Source organism: Homarus americanus, unplaced genomic scaffold (assembly GCF_018991925.1).
Source record: "Homarus americanus isolate GMGI-L3 unplaced genomic scaffold, GMGI_Hamer_2.0 scaffold51476, whole genome shotgun sequence".
Taxonomy (NCBI): Eukaryota; Metazoa; Arthropoda; class Malacostraca; order Decapoda; family Nephropidae; genus Homarus; species Homarus americanus.
This window is the reverse complement of record NW_024736148.1, coordinates 5,807,039-5,828,187: the sequence shown is the minus strand read 5'-3', so window position 1 is coordinate 5,828,187 and position 21,149 is coordinate 5,807,039. Positions and strand designations below refer to the sequence as shown.

Here is a 21,149-nt window from a genome sequence, read left to right as displayed (position 1 = left end):
GTTATCCCGTCCTAAGTTGACAGTTTCAATTGATAAGTGGCTGAAGTAAACACTGCTTAGTTTTGCTTAAGTGACCTCTTTGACTTATCCAAAAAGGAAATTAATTGCTTTTAAATGTTTGATAATCCTGCCGTCAATGGCTGAAGCATAGATGCCTCTAGCTGCCCAACCACGCTAGTTGGGACATCGTTATTTCACTACATCTTCTCATTTACGCAAAATGCTAAACTAGTATAATTACGATCCTCGGCAGTAAACTCTTGTACCTTAATATTATTTGGTGCTAAGTACCGTTTGACAGACCAATGTAGTCTGTTTACTGTGTAACCAACTGAGAATCGATGATATTTTCACAGCTTGCAAAGAGTTAACTGTAATCTGCTAATTTGTATTTTCCTCACTATCAGTTCACTAGTTCCTGTGAATTATTAGATGACTGGCTATCAGAGTCTGAGTCACTAATTCTGTTTGGTACCCAAAATTTTGAAGAGGGTCCATGTATAGGACAGACTATTTATCACTTCATTCACGGTATAAAGACTCACTACGCACCCACCAGAGTAATGCAAAAATATTTATCGAATATACTATAGAGCTGGCGATGTGTGGTGCCTGTGTTTCAGTCTCATGAGAACTGCACAATCGTTTTTCATCAAACTTTGGAAAATCGCAAAAATTCGTACAGTGGAACAAACCTGGTCCCATATCGATGGTTTCTTTAGTAAGCCATTGCATAACCATTTATTTACGCTAAAACGATGCAAGTTTACCGACTTGCACCCAGCCCAGATTGCAGCTTGCAGTTATCGTCACGGCTCTCCCTCCTATACCCCCACTTTTTCGTAGCCTACTTTTTTTTATTGTTGTTTGGATTAGTAGGAAGATGAGTAAATAGAAGAATAAATACAGAAGGGGAAACAGAAAATAGTTTGAGATAACAGGTTGGGAGCTGAGTTTTATCATGCGTCTGGATGCGCTGCCAGATGACCTTACAGCGACAGTGTATACTCATTCCTGTGTGGAAAAGGAGAAGAGATAAAAGATAATAACAGGAATGCATGGAGAAGAGACTCAATAGCCACAGGGTGAATATAGAGATGAAACAGACAGGAGGTTGACAAAATAGACAGATTCATACATGCACAATAAACAATATGGCAACTAACATGGCAGACAGACAGCTGACTGACTGGTTCACATTAGTAAAGACGGGCTTACATTCAAACACCACGCAGACGAACAGACAGTTGGGATGGCAATAGACAGGACGGATAGACTTGAGACAGATTAGAAGGCATTTATAAACAAGAATAACACAAAATTGACCATAGCTGAGTCAGTGAGGGTAGGAGGTCTTACATCCACAAGCGTAAATAATAAGACGCATTGAAAACTAACACCCTCGCGCGGAAAGAACATCGATGGTCGGTCAGTCATGTGAGATGCGCCTAAAACTGACAAACGTAGATGATGACTCTGATGACTTAACTCAGGTGATGACTTAAGCAGATGGTGACTGATCTAACCAGAATCAAGGTCACTTCTCTTCATAATATAATTTATCTCGGAATGATCATCGGTGATTCATTATAATTTTTTTTTATGATTTTAACCTCTCCTTATGGCGAAATTTCTTTAATTCATTATTCTAACCTTTATTCTATTCCTTCTTATAGTATATTAGATACTGTAAGTATCACGACAACGACCATGATTATAACAACAAGGACCATGATTATAACAACCACGACCATGACTATAACAACCACGACCATCTGGAAAACGATGTCGCTGTACTCTGTCAGCCAGCCGGCGGTTGCGCTCTAGCCAAGCAAATGCGTTCGAGCTTTCACGCCTCGGTAAACTGTACCACTGGACTCGCCACTGGGCACGAAGGGCCCATGATCACTTGTAATGAGTTATGGAAATGAGGAGAAAACAAATATTAGTTATTAAAAGTATTAAAAAGTGAGATCAGATCCACAATGGTCAGGTATTGGGTAATGACCCTACTAAATTTTAAAAAGCACAGCAACGGTCGGTAGTCAGGTCAGAGGGTAAGGTGACCCAACCTTGTAACCAGGTGAGAAGCTTGGGTCACCTTACCCTTTTTCAAATCACCAACGAAGAAAACTTAAACTTTTGCATGACCACAGAGAGGGAAGTATCCAACCATATGTGGCAAATAACCCATATTTGGCAACCGAGCCCCACGATCGACCTGAATACACTGGATGACATGTCCCCACTAAACAAACCAATCACGGTGGACGAAATAGTAAGAACAGTCAATAGCTTTAAGAACAAGGCTCCTGGAGTCAGTAAAATAAATAAACTCATTTTACAGCAATTACCAAGCAACATGGTACTTCTACTAAGAAAAATATTCAATGCGTCCATAGCTTCAGGCTACTACTCAAAGAAATTCAAGACAGCAATCATCAGACTGATACCAAAACCGAGAAAAGCCCCCACAGCAGTAGAAAACTACAGACCACTCTCTCTCTTAGAAACACCGGGAAAAATTTTGGAAAAAATAATTAACCACCGATTAAGAACACACCTGGAACTGGAATACAAACACAACCCTAGACAACACGGATTTAGGAAACACAGAGGAACAAACACAGCCATAGCCTTTATATACGAAAGTATTGCAAACGCAATGCATAATAGAGAACAGTGCAATATAGTATTGAGGAACGTGGCAAAAGCGTTCGATAAGGTCTGGCACTTGGGACTTAAATATAAAATAACCAATTAAGAACTCCCTAACAACTTCACTTCTCTTCTGTGTAATTTCTTGGACAATAGAGAAGCACACATTATAATAGGCACTCACAAAGGCCCAAGCTTCAGCCTTTATAGTAGAGTACCACAAGGAAGTAATTTATCCCCAACTCTTTATACAATCTACACTTCAGACATGCCGCCACCAATTCACGGTGAATACATCGCATATGCTGATGATGTCACCCAGATCATCCGCCATCCAGGCAAGGCCAAACAGATGATGGCATTAAAAACAGCTCGCGCCATAATACAAATAAATAATTACGAGAAGAAATGGAAAATAAAAACTAATACACAGAAACTAAAAATCATACACATTTCATGGATAAACCCAGCACCAATCACAGTAAACAACGAAGAAATACAATACTCAAAAGAAAGGAAAAATACTGGGGCTGACAATAACAAGAACCGGAATAAATGAACACCTAACAGAGAGCAATAGACTAGCCAAATACAGCTTACCAAATTAAGAAGATTCGGCAAAATGGAAGAGACGGTAGGTACGGAGTCATTAGTTATGAGGTGAAAGAAGATTATTAGGGGTTGAAGAAAAAGTGGTGAAACTGAAATACAGCAGGAGTAGAAAGAATCTGGGCTCAACCAGATCGCTTCAACTTTCCTATTAGTGTTTTTTTTTTGTTCTGCTCCCTTGGGTCGTCAGACCTTTGTATTAATTTTGGTTTATTTATGTAGTACTGCTTATTATTATTATTATTTTTATTTATTGTATTTATTTATTTATTTATTTATTTTTTTTTTTTTTTTTTGCAGTATATACAGTATACTGCGATGGAGTTAGTGAGCCCGCCCAGGTCCTTGTGTAACTGGGAGGGTAGTCCATTTTTTTTTTTTTGCTAAGGTGTTAGTTAAGTGTTAGTTGTGTTAGTCTAAAGGTACACTGTATGGAGAGGCCTGCCAGGTTCTTAGTGGAGCTGGTAGGTCACTCTCATCTTTTATTTTCTCTATTAATGTTTTATGTGTATATGTGTATATTGGGGCAGGAGGTGGTTCAATTACTTCTTCCTGGCTGATGTAGCTGGGAGGGTAATCACATTATTATTATTATTTTTTTTCCGATGGAGTTAGTGAGCCCGCCCAGGTCCTTGTGTAGCTGGGAGGGTAGTCACATTTTTTTTTTGCTAAGGTGTTAGTTATATTTTTTTTTTTTTTTTTTTTTTTTTTTCTTTTTTTTTTTCTTTTTTTTTGTGGCCTCCAGCCTCCCCAATAGCCACACCTTCGCCACCATTTGTTTTTAATATTAAATATCCTAATACATAAAAATATCCTATCTGTGTAGTTGAGCTGCAGATCTATGTGGCATTCAGTGACTGTAGCCTCATAGTCAATATCTGCAGCAGTTGTCGGAGTAGGAGCAGAAGCCTGTTCCCTGAGGCAGAGCAAAGGCCGACCGAAGGAAGGGACAGTCGATATCTCATCCAGGCTGTAACAATAACTTCTGGGCTGCTGCTTCTGTTCGGAGATCACCTCCACGAGTCTGGCGTAGAAACATCTTGCACTTGGTCCCATCCCACCAGAGGTTGTGAACACTAGAGGAGTGAAGCTGCTTGATCAACGTTTTGAATTCTCCCCATATGCCTTCTCTTGTCGTTCTCGTTCCTCCTATGTGCAGCATCGAGAGCTAGGTTACATTGACAAGTGGCCATGGGATCAAAAATCCTGATGTCGAAAAAAGCTCGCTGTCCCCGCGTCCAGAATCCTCGAGCACTGACGTCCACACGGGCTTCGTTAGATGTGTTTGAAGTCCTGTGTTGGAAGATCTCACCATCCAGATGGAAGGAAGGTCGGTTCTACCATGACGTCCGGCAGATTTCCTTCAACATATTTGCTGTGAAGTGTTAGTTGTATTTAGTCTAAAGGAGGTAAAACAGAAATTAGGACAGCAAAGAGAAATTATGAAATCAAGGTAGCAAAACGAATCGAAAATAACCCCCAAAGCTTTTTATCAACTGTGGCAAATCAAAGGTTAGAGATACAATAGGTCCCCCTTAAACCATTTACAGGAGAAATGACTGATGATGAGTTAGAAATGTAGCACGTTAAATAGTCATTTTGCCCACAGATTCACAAAATGTGAAAACCAGCACAGTTTCCAGAAGTTCATAAGGTATATAAATTTACAGTATAGAAAATATGCGTTGATAAATATCAATATTACTAGTAACTACGTGCTTAAAGTAATTAATAAACTGAAGCCTCATAAATCGCCTGGTCCAGACGAGGTATATGCTAGAATATTAAAAGAATGTAGAGATGGTTGAGTAATCCATTAGCAGTTTCCGGATGAATAAGCCATTAGAATCGGGCCTAGTGCCAGAAGCTTGGAAACTTGCAAATGTAGTTCCATTTTCAAAAAGGGTGATAAATCACAGCATCAAATTACCGTCCCATTAGTCTCTTTACGCTCAATCATAGGCAAGTTGCTAGAGCCAATTATTGCTATGTAGCCACCTTTTGAAACATTCTGCTAACTTAATTCATTCTTCTCAGCACGGGTTCACCCAGGACGTTCTTGTCTCACAAATTTGCTTAGCTTTTTCTCAGAAGCATATGAAGCGCGGTAGATAATGATAAGTCACATGGATATAATTTATTTAGATTGTGCAAAGCATTCGATAGAGCCTCCTCATGAGAGATTGATAAGGAAGGTAGCACATGGAATAGGTGGATCAGTACAAATGGATTAGGTCATGGTTAACTGGTAGGAAACAAACAGAGTCAGCATAAATGATTAAAGTCAGACTGGGGTGCGTCAAAAGTGAGTTCTCAGGGATTCGTATTAGGCCCTCTCTGTTGTTTGTTATATACATTAATGACTTTGATTTAGGCATAATCTAGTAGGGATTAGTAAAATTGCAGATGATACCAAATGGGGAGAGTGATAAATTAGATGGTGACTTTTGAACACCTTCAAAGAGATCTAGATACCTTTTACATGAGTGGTCAGTAGACTGGCAAATGAATTTAATACTGATAAATGCAAGGTACTACAGATAGGAAGACGAATACAAAACGTTAAGTGGCAACTAGGTAACATGGAAATAGAAAACTCAGTTTGTGAAAAGATCTAGGTGTATTTGTTAAAGCAACGACTTGAAACCTAGAAAACAATGTATGAAGTGTTCGCAAGAAGGGCAAACAGGATTTGGGTTCATATCTAGGGTCTGTGAGTAACAGAACTGTTGACGTTATCTTGAAACTTTACCTAGCATTAGTGAGGCCACACATGGATTATGCGGTTCAGTTCTGGTGTCCTTAGTTATAGAAACTTGGACATAGATTCTTTTTGAGAGAGTACAAAGAAGAATGACAAAATGATCCATAATATTAGGAACCTTCCATATGAAGAAAGACTGAAAGCCAGCCATATTCACAGAGAGGCGTAGAGTTAGTAGGGAGATATGATAGGTGTACAAGGGGTAAGTGGGATTAACAAGGGTAAAATGGAAGATGTCTGAAGCTCAGTAATAACGAAATAACTAGAACAAAATGGCTTTTAAATTAGATACCTGATTCAGAAAGGATATGGTAAGCACTGGTTTGGTAATAGAGTTATGGGATATGTGAATAGACTACCGAGTGCTATAGTAGGATCGGGGACGCTAGGAGCTTCAAGACGAAGTTGATAGGCACATGGAAGTGCTGGATGGGTGTGAAAGGGATCTGCCCTGTATGGGGCCAGTCGGCCTCCCAGTATCCCACTTTCTATGTATGTTATGTTCTTATTATCATCATCATCATCATCGGGGAACCTATTCTACACTGCTACTGACCAGCAACATCTCACAGCTTCCACCACCCAGCTTCCTCAGAAATCTCCTCGCCCTGCTGTGATCTTCTGAGCAAGCTTCTCCTCACCTAGTCACTCCAAGCACTGCACTGTACAACAACATATATATACAGAAAGCGCATTGTGAGTTTCTTGAAGTCCCTTGGAGAAGGTCATGTTGAGGGGGACTAGGACGGTGGCAGCGTTGTCGATGAAGCGGTGGTAGAAGTGACTAAACACAGGAATCTCCGAGTTTCTTCAAGGTCGTTTCGGAACTCCCCAATGGCAGTTATCTTCTGTGTAGGGTTGTATGCCACTGGGCGAGACTCTGTGCCCCCGGCGATTCGCACTCACACAGGATGGAGGAGAACCGATCACTCTCCCAGTCTTCGCTAAGCAACATGGAAGACTGGCTTATCCACACAGAAGCAGTTCTCATCGGCTCTACAGCTACTGTCTCTACACCGCAGGATAGACACCCCAGAGCAGCTCTTATGACTCTAAGCAGACAGCCACCTCTTCCTGTCTCAGCACCACGTCCTACTGACCCCAACACACCCGTCCTGTACAACGAGGTCAGGTCTGGTATATGGAGGTAGGCGTGGCTTAATAGTTGACCTCCGTCATGTGTTGGGTGCGCTGTTAACCCCAGACCACGAGGCATACACTGGGGAATCTGCGGGTCGAAGGCTCAGTGACAAGCGGCGTTTGTAGGGGAGTGCAATCCACTACAAGCTAATTTTTTTACTTTCACTTTTTATCCTTCTTTCACCACTAATCGTTTGTTAGGCCGCCATGATCGGGTCACGCCCTGTTACTTTTCTTTTTATTTTATCCTTAGAACAAAAAAGAACATAAGAAAATAGGAGTCTGCAATAGGCCGGTTGATCTGCATGAGAGGCTCCTGTCGAGAGTTACTACCACTCTCATCATCCATGAATCTATCTAGCCTCCTTTTGAAACTTTCTCCAGAGTTCCCCGCACTTACTACAAAGTTGTTGCTTGTTCCACTCTGTCCACCACCCTATTTGTGAACCAGTTTTCCTATCTCCTCCTGTCCCGAACTATCCAACTTCTGGAATCCGTTGCCCGAGTCCATCCTGCCTTGGATATTATAAGAACTTTTATCTATATCCCTTTATTGATTCCCTTTTCACCCACTTAAATACTTCTCATCATATCTCCCCGCACTCTTTCGTCTTTCTAGAATGCAAGTTAAGTTTTTAACCTATCCTGATATGGATATTTTGTAAGTCCCCGAATCCGCTTGCCATCCTTCGCACCGACTCTAGTGAATTTATATCCATTCTATAATAGGGGTACCAGAATCGAACTGCATAATCGAGGTGCGGCCTAACTAGCGCAAGATATAGTTGCAATAAGCATCTTCTGCACCTCTGCTGGCTTTCACAGAATTTCCCAGATATAAACCCAATACTTGTTTGCCTTATTTCGAACATTAATGCACTGTTTTCTAGGCCGTAGGTCCGGCTATAAGTACCCCCAGGCCCTTTCACAAGTCGACTTCTAGGTTGATGTTGTTAAGCAAGGTATACATTGACAGTATTTGTTCTTCCACATAAGTACGCTGCACTTGCTGGTGTTGATTCATTTGCCATATTTTTCAGACCACCCCTCCAAATGATCAGCTCGTTAGCCGCTTGGGCGAAAAGGTCACGTCTCTGTTACGTACTGTTGGCAAGTAATGGGCATGCATCTGCTCTTGAATACCTGAACCTGCTCCAGTGTTGGTCAAGTCTGTTCTGAAGGAGCTTCACACTTCGGTGCCGTTACAACACTTTCTGCAGCTTTTGACCGCAAAACAGTGTGTGGTGATTACCGCACGAAATCATCATGTGTACCCGCCACAAGCGGGCAAATTACAGGGCAGTGCATTGGGCCCGCTGTTGCTTGTTTGTTTTATAAATGACTTGGTCAAAGCAGGGCCACCAGACTGATGCCTGCCCTTCGGCACTTCAGCTTCCCTGAGAGATTGGAGCGCCTGAACTTTTACTTTTATCCTTTTCGCCACTCATCGGCTCGTTAGCCGCTTGGGCGATAGGTCACGTCTCTGATTATTTTTCCTTTTCATTTATCCTTTTCACCAAAAGATCGGCTCGCTAGCCGCCCAGGCGATCGGTCACGTCTCTGTCACACGCACTGTTGGCAAGTACTGGGCATGCACTGCTCCTGAATGTACCTGGAACCTGCCTATGTTGGTCAAGTCTTGTCTTGAAAGAGATCACACTCGGTGCCGTCACAACACTCTTTTTGGTAGATTGTTCCAAGAGTTTACAACCTCACTCCGAAAAAAGTTTGCCTCACAGTTTTTCTGGGACTTATGTGTTTTCTTCAATCTTTGAGTTGTGACACCCTTTGTGGGGAGAGCGTCCGCCAGGCTCCAAGTAAGGACACTCGACTGAGTAGTGCACCGAGATGCTTATACACCTCAATCAACTAGGTAACCCCTGCCTGTCTGTATAAGCTAGGCAAGTTCAGGCGCTCCAATCTCTCACAGGGTAGCTGAGGTGCCGAAGAGCAGGCACCAGTCTGGTGGTCCTCCTTGAACATTTTCAACCAACTGACAGTCCCTAGCATATCTCGGGGACCAGACGAAGTGACAGTAATTCCCTGATGGGGAAGACTTAATTTTAAAGAGATCAAGAGGACGGAACGCCTCAGATATCTGGAACGACCTTCTTATAAGACCTAATAATTAATTTGCCTGGTTTATTCTTCTCGCAATTGCACGAGAACTTCAGCTCATTGGTCAACATACACACCTAGGTCCTTCTCACATTCAGTCTCAACTAGCGCAGTTTCTTCATCCTGTTGATAAACATGTGACACGCCTCCTTACCGTTGGTACGCCCCAGGTGTATCCTCTACACTTCGTAACATTGAATCTCAGCAAGCCATTTCGACTCATTCCTGGAGCCTCGAGAGTCCTTCTGCAGCTCTTCACAAACTGTTGGTTCTCAATTTCCCGAAATAACTTGGCGTCATCGGCAAACATTTGTATGGAGGAGTAAACCGTCAGGCATGTCATTTAGGAAACAAACAAACAACAAGCGGCCTAATATAATTGCCTCCTGCGGCATTCCCCACTTGTGATGGTAGGCCGATGATTGATTTTCGTGTCATTAATCACCACACTGCTTGGTCATGTAGAAAGTCTCTATCCATGCTAGGACATTTCCTCGAATTCCGTACTTTTCCAGTTTGATTTTCAGCCTTCATGGGGTACACACTGTCGAATATGGGGTCCATTTCATCAAATCCCTTTGAGCACTGTGTTAAGCAGGAGCGCCCCTGGCATAAAAAACAGTATTGGCACCTTTTTACAAGGTTGTTTCTGAATTAGATGTTCCATTGTGGCATCTCTAATAATACTCTCAAGTACTTTGTATATATTATGCTGGTCAGGCTCACCGGTCTATAGTTGTTCAGGAGAGACGATCGCTCTTCTGGAAGATAGACCCACATAAGCCACTTTCCATTCACTGGGAACCATTTGCTCCTCCAGGCATTTACAAAAACAGGATCTTCAGGAGGCTCGGGTAAGCTCGTTGCACAACTCTCTTAGCACTCGAGGATGCACCCATGTCAGGCTGGACTCCCAGGACTCATAGCTTGACAGTGTATTTCTATCACCCTCTCTTCTGTGAACACAATGTTTTGTCAGTGCTGTGTCGAACTGTCTGGATCCTCAAACGCAGGAAGGTTAGTTGCATCCCTCTAGAACACCGAGAAAATAAGCTGTCAGAATCTGTGTAACTACCATCCTCAAGCCTCAGGTCTGATAATTCTACCGCGTTTTCAATTTCGACTTTGCATAGCGGTAAAACGCCTTGGGTTTGACTTGACCTCGCTTCCAACCAGCCTCTGGAACTCCTCTTTTCAGCCCTTCTACACTCTATCTTTGCTTGGTTTCCTGGCTCTTTACACATCCTCCAGTCTTGCTCATCGTTTGACCCAACCCACGTCTTTGAATTTCGGTTTTCTTAATTCTGTCGACCGCCGCATGGTTCATGTGTAGGATCCTCAGATTCCCAGAAGCACTGGGTTTGGTCTTGGGCATATATTTATCGATCAAATGGGCTTCGTTTCACTAGTTAAGATATTTAGCCAGAGTGTCTGTGTTCTTGTACCTTAATGAGTCAGGCCAGTTGGATACCTCTCATCTCTTCCCTCTCCCATTGTACTTCTTGTACATTTGCACAGGTCAAGTGGCTTTGTAAGAGCGGACGTTTCTCTCTACTCATACTCTGTCCTTATCTTTTCTTATACTCTTGTCTTAGTTCTTTCAATTGTTCTTTTTACTTTCTTCAATGGTTACTGCATAACCTTAGTTCTTTTTGAGTAGTGTCGAGGGTTTAGGCACATGGGTATGGTAATTCTGATATCAAGTCACTTGGACGGAAATAAAGGTGAAATACTGCAGGAAATGAATACTCCTAAATACTCTCAGAACAGGTTTATTAATATGGAATCAAAGTGGGAAAATATATTATTAACATATAACTCCACAGTGTAACTCCTCGGCTCTCAACTACAAATTCCTCAGATTCTGTACTCTCCTGCACATAACCTTTCTGGTGCTACATTACATTACATAAGTTACATGACAACTCTTGGTTTTACTTAACTGCCACTCCAAGTGGGTACTTCTACTTCACCCACATCTTCTATTACATTTCATTACAGTTACCAGGCTTTACTCATAGTCCCAAGTGGACAACTTTACTTCTCACACATTACTAGGTACTTTCCATTGCATCCAGTTATAAGACAAACTGGCATATAATTCGTCAAAAGACTGTTGGTAGTGCATATGAGATGCAATCTACATGTTAATACTGAAACCAGCAAATACATGGGTCCACTACCCATCATGGGATAATTATTTCCAGCTAATTATCCAAACATATTCAACAACACTGTGGGCCATATTACTCCAAAGCCATGTCCCAGGGTATAGCTGGCACCTGTAACACCGACGATCGCTGTTGTGGTGCGGTGGAAGCCAACACATGGCGAGTCTGGTGTCTGAGACCCACGAGCGGACCTGCCGTCTCAATCATGTCGAATCCCGAATCTGCTATGATCACGCTAAACATCTACTGCTCCGGGCCTGGTGAATGTTCAAATAAGCCCACCTGGATCTGGGACAAAGTTGGAGAGGGCATCACGGAGGAAGACTTGGGAAGCATGATGACAACACAAACAAATCTTTCGTCTCACAACGTCAGACGACATTTACTTTATATTACTTACACTGGTTGAATGACAATTCCACTGTTACAGCATGAACACTGATAATTCACTACATTGACTAAATCAAACTAAATGGCTGTAGAACATTGCTACATACCTTGGAACAAAGTTGGGAGGGCTCACGGAGGAGCTCTCTCCTCTTACCCGTGGTTTATATACCCTGTGAGTTGCCAGCGTTCGCTACTCATGCAATGACAGAAATTACCAAAAACCAACTGTTACTCATTCAAAGATGACCATCAGTTGACAAGTCTGGCAATTACTAAGTTGATTTACATGAACTAATTCAAGATTGAGCTTGCCAGTAGAAAGTGGAATAACAGCGTATGACAACTGTGTTGAAGGCAGGACTTACTGGGAGGGATCATGAGTATAAACGTCGATGGAGAAAAACATGTCTCTTCTAGGGATATAACCAGCTACCCATTCGTGTTTTGCGTTCGTGGAGTTGTAATAAGAATCATCAGTGTTAAAACAGACTAGCAGTCACGTGACCATGACAGCGGGTATTTGCTCCCCTCTGTATTGGTCGGGTCTCTAACATGTTGGAACAGAAAATTATCTCTCAGTTCTACAAAAGAGTAGCAGGGTTATTCATGTCATTTGGGGTGGACTCGTTTCTCATTGTCCATATAGTTAAAGTCCCCCATGATAAGGAAGTGTCTCGGGTTGAGCATTGCTGCGTTGTCTATTAAGGTTCTTAAATTCCTTTGATTTAGTGGGCCACAGTTTGGGGATCTGTAGATACACCCGATGATAAGTAAGTCCTCCTTTAATTTAATTTTACACCCTTGGACTCTTCAAAACATCCTCTCCTGTACCCTCCTGGCTGGCTCTAAGGTCTTGTCTAGCATAAATAACCACACCCTCAAGTATCTTGAGAAAGGTTCGTAAATGAGTCATATCCACAATACTGAACTACATTCCTCTGGGTCGACTCTTCTGTTCTTGTACAACATTTCTACAACTCCTACAATATCTGGTTGGTGTATCTCAGTAGTGTTTCAAACTCTCTCTTATCAAGGAACGTGTCAGTATTATGTACATGACATTCAAGCCAATTTGTTCTCGGTAACGTCTCTGCTCTTAGTAGTAACCCCGCCCCCCCATTCTCGGCTGCAGCATTTGTTAAGTACACTGTATTTTGCAGGGTGTGGTTCGGAATGTCATTGTTTACACAGCGCTCGCCTCCTCCTGTCCCGTAGGCGGAGCTGGTGCCGCCTCCCGGGTGGGGGTTAGAGTGGGTGAGGGTGCACTGCTGCCCCCCGGCCCTGTGTCGGCAAACTTGTTTCCACTACCCTCCCCCTGAGTATAACCCATGTACACTCACCCCCGTTCTTCCTTGACTCCTCCCTCTTTTGCTTCAAGTCCTGTAGGAGCTTCTTGTGCTGTTCCCCCTGCATTACCGTGCGACCTGGATGAATGAATACATCCAGAAATGCCTCGCTCCTTGCTAAGTTTTTTGCCTGCCGAATAACCTGCCATTTCTCTTGCCCGCTCGCTTGTGTGTTCTTGAGGGGGCGAGGCTTATCCCCCTGGTTTTGTCCCAGCCTCCTCACATCCTGAGGAGTTGATGGAATCTTCAGAAGTTCTGTACAAATATTTTGTAACAGCATCTTATCGTGTGTTACCTTACTCACAGTTCCCTCCGCCTGGCTCTCTGGGACTCCAAAAACTATTACATTGTTCCTGCTCTGGAGACGTTCCTGGTGTTCCTCCTCTCCCCTAACAGTAGGTCCGTTAATTTTCATTTCTTCGACACACTTCTTCAGAGTCCCAAGCTGCTGTAGGACCTGTTCTGATCCTGCATTACTCCTCGCCCCCTCCCCTGGCCCTGCTAATATGTCAGCATAACTCCTCTTAGCAAGCACCTCCAATCTATCAGCTGCTTTCTCAGTCTTAGCAAGGTTCTCTTTCCCATCTTGCTCTAGTTTCGCAACCAGTAGGGTTCCAGTTTCATCTATTTTCGTCCCTAGAGAACTCGTTACCTTATGCTTGCAATCGCCCCATTCACCTTGACTATGCAGTCAGGGCAATACCAGCAACAGCCTTCATGATTTACGGCATTTTGCAACATCCTAAACACCGTAAGGGTCAGGCCTGTATCCTCCTTATCCGACTTCTCCCTGCAGTAATCACATATCATACTCATGGTTGTTGTTGTTGTGGGGGGGGTGGGGGGTGCAGACTGTGTATAGATCTATACCTATTTAAAAAAAAGTAAAGAGAGAGAGAGAAAATAAAGAACAGTTCTTAGCTACTCTCTGTTGCCTATAGAACTGTCTTCTGCGACTGCGTACACTGTATCTCCCTGTGAATGGTGTATTGTTGGCACAGTTTCAATCCATGAGAAAGCACACAAACAAAATGAAATTTAAAGTCTCTGTAGCCCCTATAAATTCTATAACACGACATTGTTTCAGCTGGCACGGCGCCTTTCCAGCTTGCTTGCTAGTTAGCGCTCACTTTAAGCTATTTACAGTACAACTTCCGCGGTCACTGATGACACTATGAACTATTACTGTGTACACTGTATCTCTCTGTGAGTGGTGTATTATAGACACAGTTTCAGTTCTTAAGAAAGCACACAAACAAAATAAAATTTAAAGTCTCTGTGGCACCTATGACACAAATAGGCTGGCAGTGGTGCCTAGTTTATACTACAGACTGGCAAGGGGTGACCTAATTGAGGTGTATATGCATCTCAAGGGGCACTACTCAGTCGAGTGTCCTTACTTGGAGCTTGTGGACGCTTGCCCCACAAGGGGTCACAGCTCAAGATTGAAGAAGCAGCAAGTCCAGAAAACTGTGAGGGCAAACTTTTTCGGAGTGAGAGTTGTGAACTCTTGGAACAATCTACCAGAAAGAGTTGTAACGGCACCGAGTGTGAGCTCTTTCAAGACAAGACTTGACCAACACTGGAGCAGGATCAGGTACATTCAGGAGCCGGTGCATGCCCAGTACTTGCCAACAGTGCGTAACTTTTTACTTTTACTTTTATCCTCTTCGCCACTGATCGACTTGTTAGCCGCTTGGGCGATCGGTCACGTCTCTTTTCATTTATATTCTTCACCAAAAGATCGGCTCGCTAGCCGCCCGGGCGATCGGTCACGTCTCTCACGCACTGTTGGCAAATACTGGGCATGCACCGGCTCCTGAATGTACCTGAACCCGCTCCAGTGTTGGTCAAGTCTTGTCTTGAAAGAGCTCACACTCGGTGCCGTCACAACACTCTTTGGTAGATTGTTCCAAGAGTTTACAACCCTCACTCCGAAAAAGTTTGCCCTCATAGTTTTCTGGACTTGCGGCTTCTTCAATCTTGAGCTGTGACCCCTTAGGGGAGAGCGTCCGCCAGCTCCAAGTAAGGACACTCGACTGAGTAGTGCACCCTGAGATGCTTATACACCTCAACTAGGTAACCCCTTGCCTGTCTGTAGTATAAGCTAGGCAAGTTCAGGCGCTCCAATCTCTCAGGGTAGCTGAGGTGCGGAAGAGCAGGCACCAGTCTGGTGGTCCTCCTTTGAACATTTTCAACCAACTGACAGTCCCTAGCATATCTCGGGGACCAGACGAAGTGACAGTCCACCAGATGGGGAAGCACTTCACTCTTGAAGATCGTTACGAGGGACGGACCGTCTAGATATCTGAACGACCTTCTTATAAGACCTAATAATTAATTTGCCTGGTTTACCTTCTTCTCGCAATTGCACGAGAACTTCAGCTCATTGTCAACATACACACCTAGGTCCTTCTCACATTCAGTCTCAACTAGTGCAGTTTCTTCATCCCGTTGGGACATGTGATACGCCTCCTTACCGTTGGTACGCCCCAGGTGCATCCTCTTACACTTCGTGACATTGAATCTCAGCAGTCATTTCTTCGACCATTCCTGGAGCCCTGAGAAGTCCTTCTGCAGCTCTTCACAGTCCGCTTGGTTCTCAATTTCCCGAAATAACTTGGCGTCATCGGCAAACATTTGTATGGAGGAGTATACAACGTCAGGCATGTCATTTAGGAAACAAAAAAACAACAGCGGTCCCAATACACTGCCCTGCGGTACCCCACTTGTGACAGGTACGGATGACGATTTCGTGTCATTAATCACCACACACTGCTTGCGGTCATGTAGAAAGTCTTCTATTCATGCTAGGACATTTCCTCGAATTCCGTACTTTTCCAGTTTGATTTTCAGCCTTTCATGGGGTACACTGTCGAAAGCCTTGGCAAAATCTAGGTAAATATTGTCGATATTACCACCCCGTTCCAGAATATGGGTCCAAATATCAAATCCCTTGAGCAATTGTGTTAAGCAGGAGCGCCCCGGCATAAAACAGTATTGGCAATCTTTTACAAGGTTGTTTCGAATTAGATGTTCCATTGTGGCATCTCTAATAATACTCTCAAGTACTTTACATATTATGCTGGTCAGGCTCACCGGTCTATAGTTGTTCGTGGAGAGACGATCGCCCTTCTTGAAGATAGGACTCACATAAGCCACTTTCCATTCACTGGGAACCATTTGCTCCTCCAGGCATTTACAAAACAGGATCTTCAGAGGCTCGGTAAGCTCGTTGCACAACTCTCTTAGCACTCGAGGATGCACCATGTCAGGGCCGGGACTCTTATGGACCTTTAGCTTGGACAGTGTATTTCTAATACCCTCTTCTGTGAACACAATGTTTTGTCAGTGCTGTGTCGAACCGTCTGATCCTCAAACGCAGGAAGGTTAGTTGCATCCTCTCTTGTGAACACCGAGGAAAATAAGCTGTTCAATGCCTCAGCTTTATCCTGGTCAGAATCTGTGTAACTACCATCCTCAAGCCTCAGGTCTGATACTCCTACTCGCGTTTTCAATTTCGACTTTGCATAGCGGTAAAACGCCTTTGGGTTTGACTTGACCTAGCTTCCAACCAGCCTCTGGAACTCCTTTTCAGCCCTTCTACACTCTATCTTTGCTTGGTTTCTGGCTCTTGCATACATTCTCCAGTCTTGCTCATCGTTTGACCCAACCCACGTCTTGAATTTCTGGGTTTTCTTCTTAATTCTGTCGACCGCCGCATGGTTCATGTGTAGGGGTCCCCTCGTATTCCTAGAAGCACTGGGTTTGGTCTTGGGTATATATTTATCGATCAAATGGGTCACTTTGCTAGTTATGATATTTAGCGGAGTGTCTGTGTTCTTGTACCTTAATGAGTCAGGCCAGTTGATACCTCTCATCTCTTCCCTCATCCCATTGTAATTTCCCTTGTAATATTTGCACCTTGGCCTGGCCTTATCCTGAACTAGGTAACAGTTAAATCTGAATGACAACACTATATGGTGACTGGTGCCAACTGGGGCAAGGTGTTCCAGTTTGGCCCCCATACCCTCCTCGTTTGTTATGATGAGGTCAAGTGGCTTTGTAAGAGCGGACGTTTCTCTCTACTCATACTCTGTCCTTATCTTTTCTTATACTCTTGTCTTAGTTCTTTCAATTGTTCTTTTTACTTTCTTCAATGGTTACTGCATAACCTTAGTTCTTTTTGGTAGCATGTCGAGGGTTTAGGCACATGGGTATGGTAATTCTGATATCAAGTCACTTGGACGGAAATAAAGGTGAAATACTGCAGGGAAATGAATACTCCTAAAATACTCTCAGAACAGGTTTATTAATATGGAATCAAAGTGGGGAAAATATATTATTAACATATAACTCCACAGTGTAACTCCTCGGCTCTACTCAACTGCAAATTCCTCAGATTCTGTACTCTCACTGCACATAACCTTACTGGTGCTACATTACATTACATAAGTTACATGACAACTCTTGGTTTTACTTAACTGCCACTCCAAGTGGGTACTTCTACTTCACCCACATCTTCTAGTGGTACATTTCATTACAGTTACCAGGCTTTACTCATAGTCCCAAGTGGACAACTTTACTTCTCACACATTACTAGGTACTTTCCATTGCATCCAGTTATAAGACAAACTGGCATATAATACGTCAAAGACTGTTGGTAGTGCATATGAGATGCAATCACAACATACATGTTAATACTGAAACCAGCAAATACATGGGTCCACTACCCATCATGGGATAATTATTTCCAGCTAATTATCCCCAAACATATTCAACAACACTGTGGGCCATATTACTCCAAGCCATGTCCCAGGGTATAGCACTGGCACCTGTAACACAGACGATCGCTGTTGTGGTCGGTGGAAGCCAGACACATGGCGAGTCTGGTGTCTGAGACCCACGAGGCGGACCTGCCGTCTCAATCATGTCGAATCACCGACATCGGCCATATATTGATCACGCTAGACATCTACTGGCTCCGGAGCTATCGGTGAATGTTCAAATAAGCCCACCCTGGATCTGGGAACAAAGTTGGAGAGGGCATCACGGAGGAAGACTTGGGAAGCATGATGACAACACAAACAAATCTTTCGTCTCGCAACGTCAGACGACATTTACTTTATATTACTTCTTACACTGGTTGAATGACAATTCCACTGTTACAGCATGAACACTGATAATTCACTACATTGACTAAATCAAACTAAATGGCTGTAGAACATTGCTACATACCTTGGAACAAAGTTGGAGAGGGCGTCACGGAGGACGCTCTCTCCCTCTTACCCGTGGTTATATACCCCTGAGTTGCCAGCGATCGCTACTCATGCAATGACAGAAATTACAAACAAACCAACTGTTACTCATTCAAAGATGACCATCAGTTGACAAAGGTCTGGCGAATTACTAAAGTTGATTTACATGAACTAATTCAAGATTGAGCTTGCCAGTAGAAAGTGGAATAACAGCGTATTGACAACTGTGTTCGAAGGCAGGACTTACTGGGAGGGATCATGAGTATAAACGTCGATGGAGAAAAACATGTCTCTTCTTAGGGATAGCTAACCAGCTACCCATTCGTGTTTTGCGTTCGTGGAGTGTAATAAGAATCATCAGTGTTAAAACAGACTAGCAGTCAACGTGACCATGACAGCTTGGGTATTTGCTCCCCTCTGTATTGTGTCGGGTCTCTAACATGTTGGAACAGAAAATTATCTCTCAGAGTTTCTACAAAAAGAGTAGCAGGGTTATTCATGTCATTTGGGGTGGACTCGTTTCTCCAGTCGATGTCGCCATAGTTAAAGTCCCCCATGATAAGGAAGTGTCTCGGGTTGAGCATTGCTGCGTTGTCTATTAAGGTTCTTAAATTCCTTTGATTTAGTGGGCCACAGTTTGGGGATCTGTAGATACACCCGATGATAAGTAAGTCCCCTCCCTTTAATTTAATTTTACACCACTTGGACTCTTCAAAAACATCCTCTCCCTGTACCCTCACCTGGCTGGCTCTAAGGTCTTGTCTAGCATAAATAACCACACCCCTTTTGCAAGTATCTTGAGAAAGGTTCGTAAATGAGTCATATCCAGCAATACTGAACTCACATTCCTCTGGGTCGACTCTTCTGTTCTTGTACAACATTTCTACAACTCCTACAGTATCTGGTTGGTGTACTCTCAGTAGTGTTTCAAACTACTCTCTCTTATCAAGGAACGTGTCAGTATTAGTGTACATGACATTCAAGCCAGAATTTGTTCTCGGTAACGTCTCTGCTCTTAGTAATAAACCCGCTCCCCCCACATTCTCAGAAGCTGCAGCATTTGCTAAGTACACTGTATTTTGCAGGGTGTGGTTAGAAATGTCATTGTTTACACGGCGCTCGCCTCCTCCTGTCCGGTAGGCTGAGCTGGTGCCGCCTCCCGGGTTGGGGGTTGAGTGGGTGGAGGGTGCACTGCTGCCCCCTGGCCCTGTGTCGGCACACTTGTTTTCCACTACCCTCCCCCTGAGTATAACCCATGTACACCTGTCCCCGTTCCTCCTTGACTCCTCCCTCTTCTGCTTCAAGTCCTGTAGGAGCTTCTTGTGATGTTCCCCCTGCATTACTGTGCGACCTGGATGAATGAATACATCCAGAAATGCCTCGCTCCTTGCTAAGTTTTTTGCCTGCCGAATAACCTGCCATTTTTCTTCCCCGCTCGCTTGTGTGATCTTGAGGGGGCGAGGCTTATCCCCCTGGTTTTGTCCCAGCCTCCTCACATCCAGAGGAGTTGATGGAATCTTCAGAATTTCTGTACAAATATTTTGAAACAGCATCTTATCGTGTGTTACCTTACTCACAGTTCCCTCCGCCTGGCTCTCTGGGACTCCAAAAACTATTACATTGTTCCTGCTCTGGAGACGTTCCTGGTGTTCCTCCTCTCCCCTTGTGAGGGGGCGGATTCTTGGTCTTGCCACCAATGTGAGGGGGCGGGTTCCCTCTCTGTTTCTACACCACCCTCATCTTATTTACTTCTCTTAGTTCTTACTCTTACTCAGTTCCGTCACCTATTATTGGGTAGCATGGACATTCCTTTGGTAGCCTGGGCATTCTTTTGGTAGCATGGTCGAGGGTCTAGGCACGTGAGTATGGTAATTTTGGTATTAGGTCACTTGGATGGAAATAAAGGTAAAATACTGTGGGAGAAATGAATACACCTAAAGTACTCTAAAAACAAATTTATTAATATGCAATCAATGGGGGAAAGATATTGCATTAATCATATAATTACCAGGCTCACCTCCTGGGCTTAGTGCAAACTCAGTACCTTCTTCTTTACTCTTACTCACAACATTACTGGTGGTACATTACATGGCACTCTTGTAGATTATTCAACATCTACGTAAACAATGACCCTAGTATATGCAGGGGTCCACTACCCAACATGGGATAATTATTTCCAACTAATTATCCCTAACGTACATGTTACAACACTCTCTGTGGACATATACTTCCAAGGAGTAACCCAGGGTAGAGCACTGGGGCTGTTGTTATTGTGGGGTAGCCAGACACATGGCGGGTCTGGGGTCTGGCCCAACGAAGCCGTGGGGCACATTAATCAGGCCGCATCGGTGCCATCTTCTCATATATGATCCCGGCTGGACATCTAATACATCCGAGGCCGTTGTTGGATGGTAGAGCGATTCAAGAATCACAATGGGATCTGTATGGATGAAGGGACGGGCACTCACTAACAGTGACAACATCACGTTTCAGGGGACGTTAAAGACGTAAATATGACTTCACTCAGAGCATATCAACTACGTTACTGTACACTTGCACAATCAACTATTAATTGGGTCAAATCACTTAAAGAAGGGCGAATTACAACACAGAGTGGAATGGCATACCTGTATGGATGAAGGGACGGGCACTCACTAACGGTAGAAATGCCCGCGGGGCCCTCACTCAAAACAGA

At 43.6% G+C, this 21,149-nt stretch overlaps 1 protein-coding gene across 1 annotated transcript in view; it reads right to left on the bottom strand.

Moving 5' to 3' along the window:
- The window catches only part of LOC121871992 (GRIP1-associated protein 1-like), a 119,838-nt gene extending 108,171 nt beyond the window's left edge, over positions 1-11,667 (bottom strand). Inside the window, exon 1 of the mRNA XM_042374612.1 lies at positions 11,572-11,667. Coding sequence (XP_042230546.1) covers positions 11,572-11,667 — 96 coding nt within the window. The remainder of the gene's footprint in view (positions 1-11,571) is intronic.
- Positions 11,668-21,149: the final 9,482 nt, after the last annotated feature.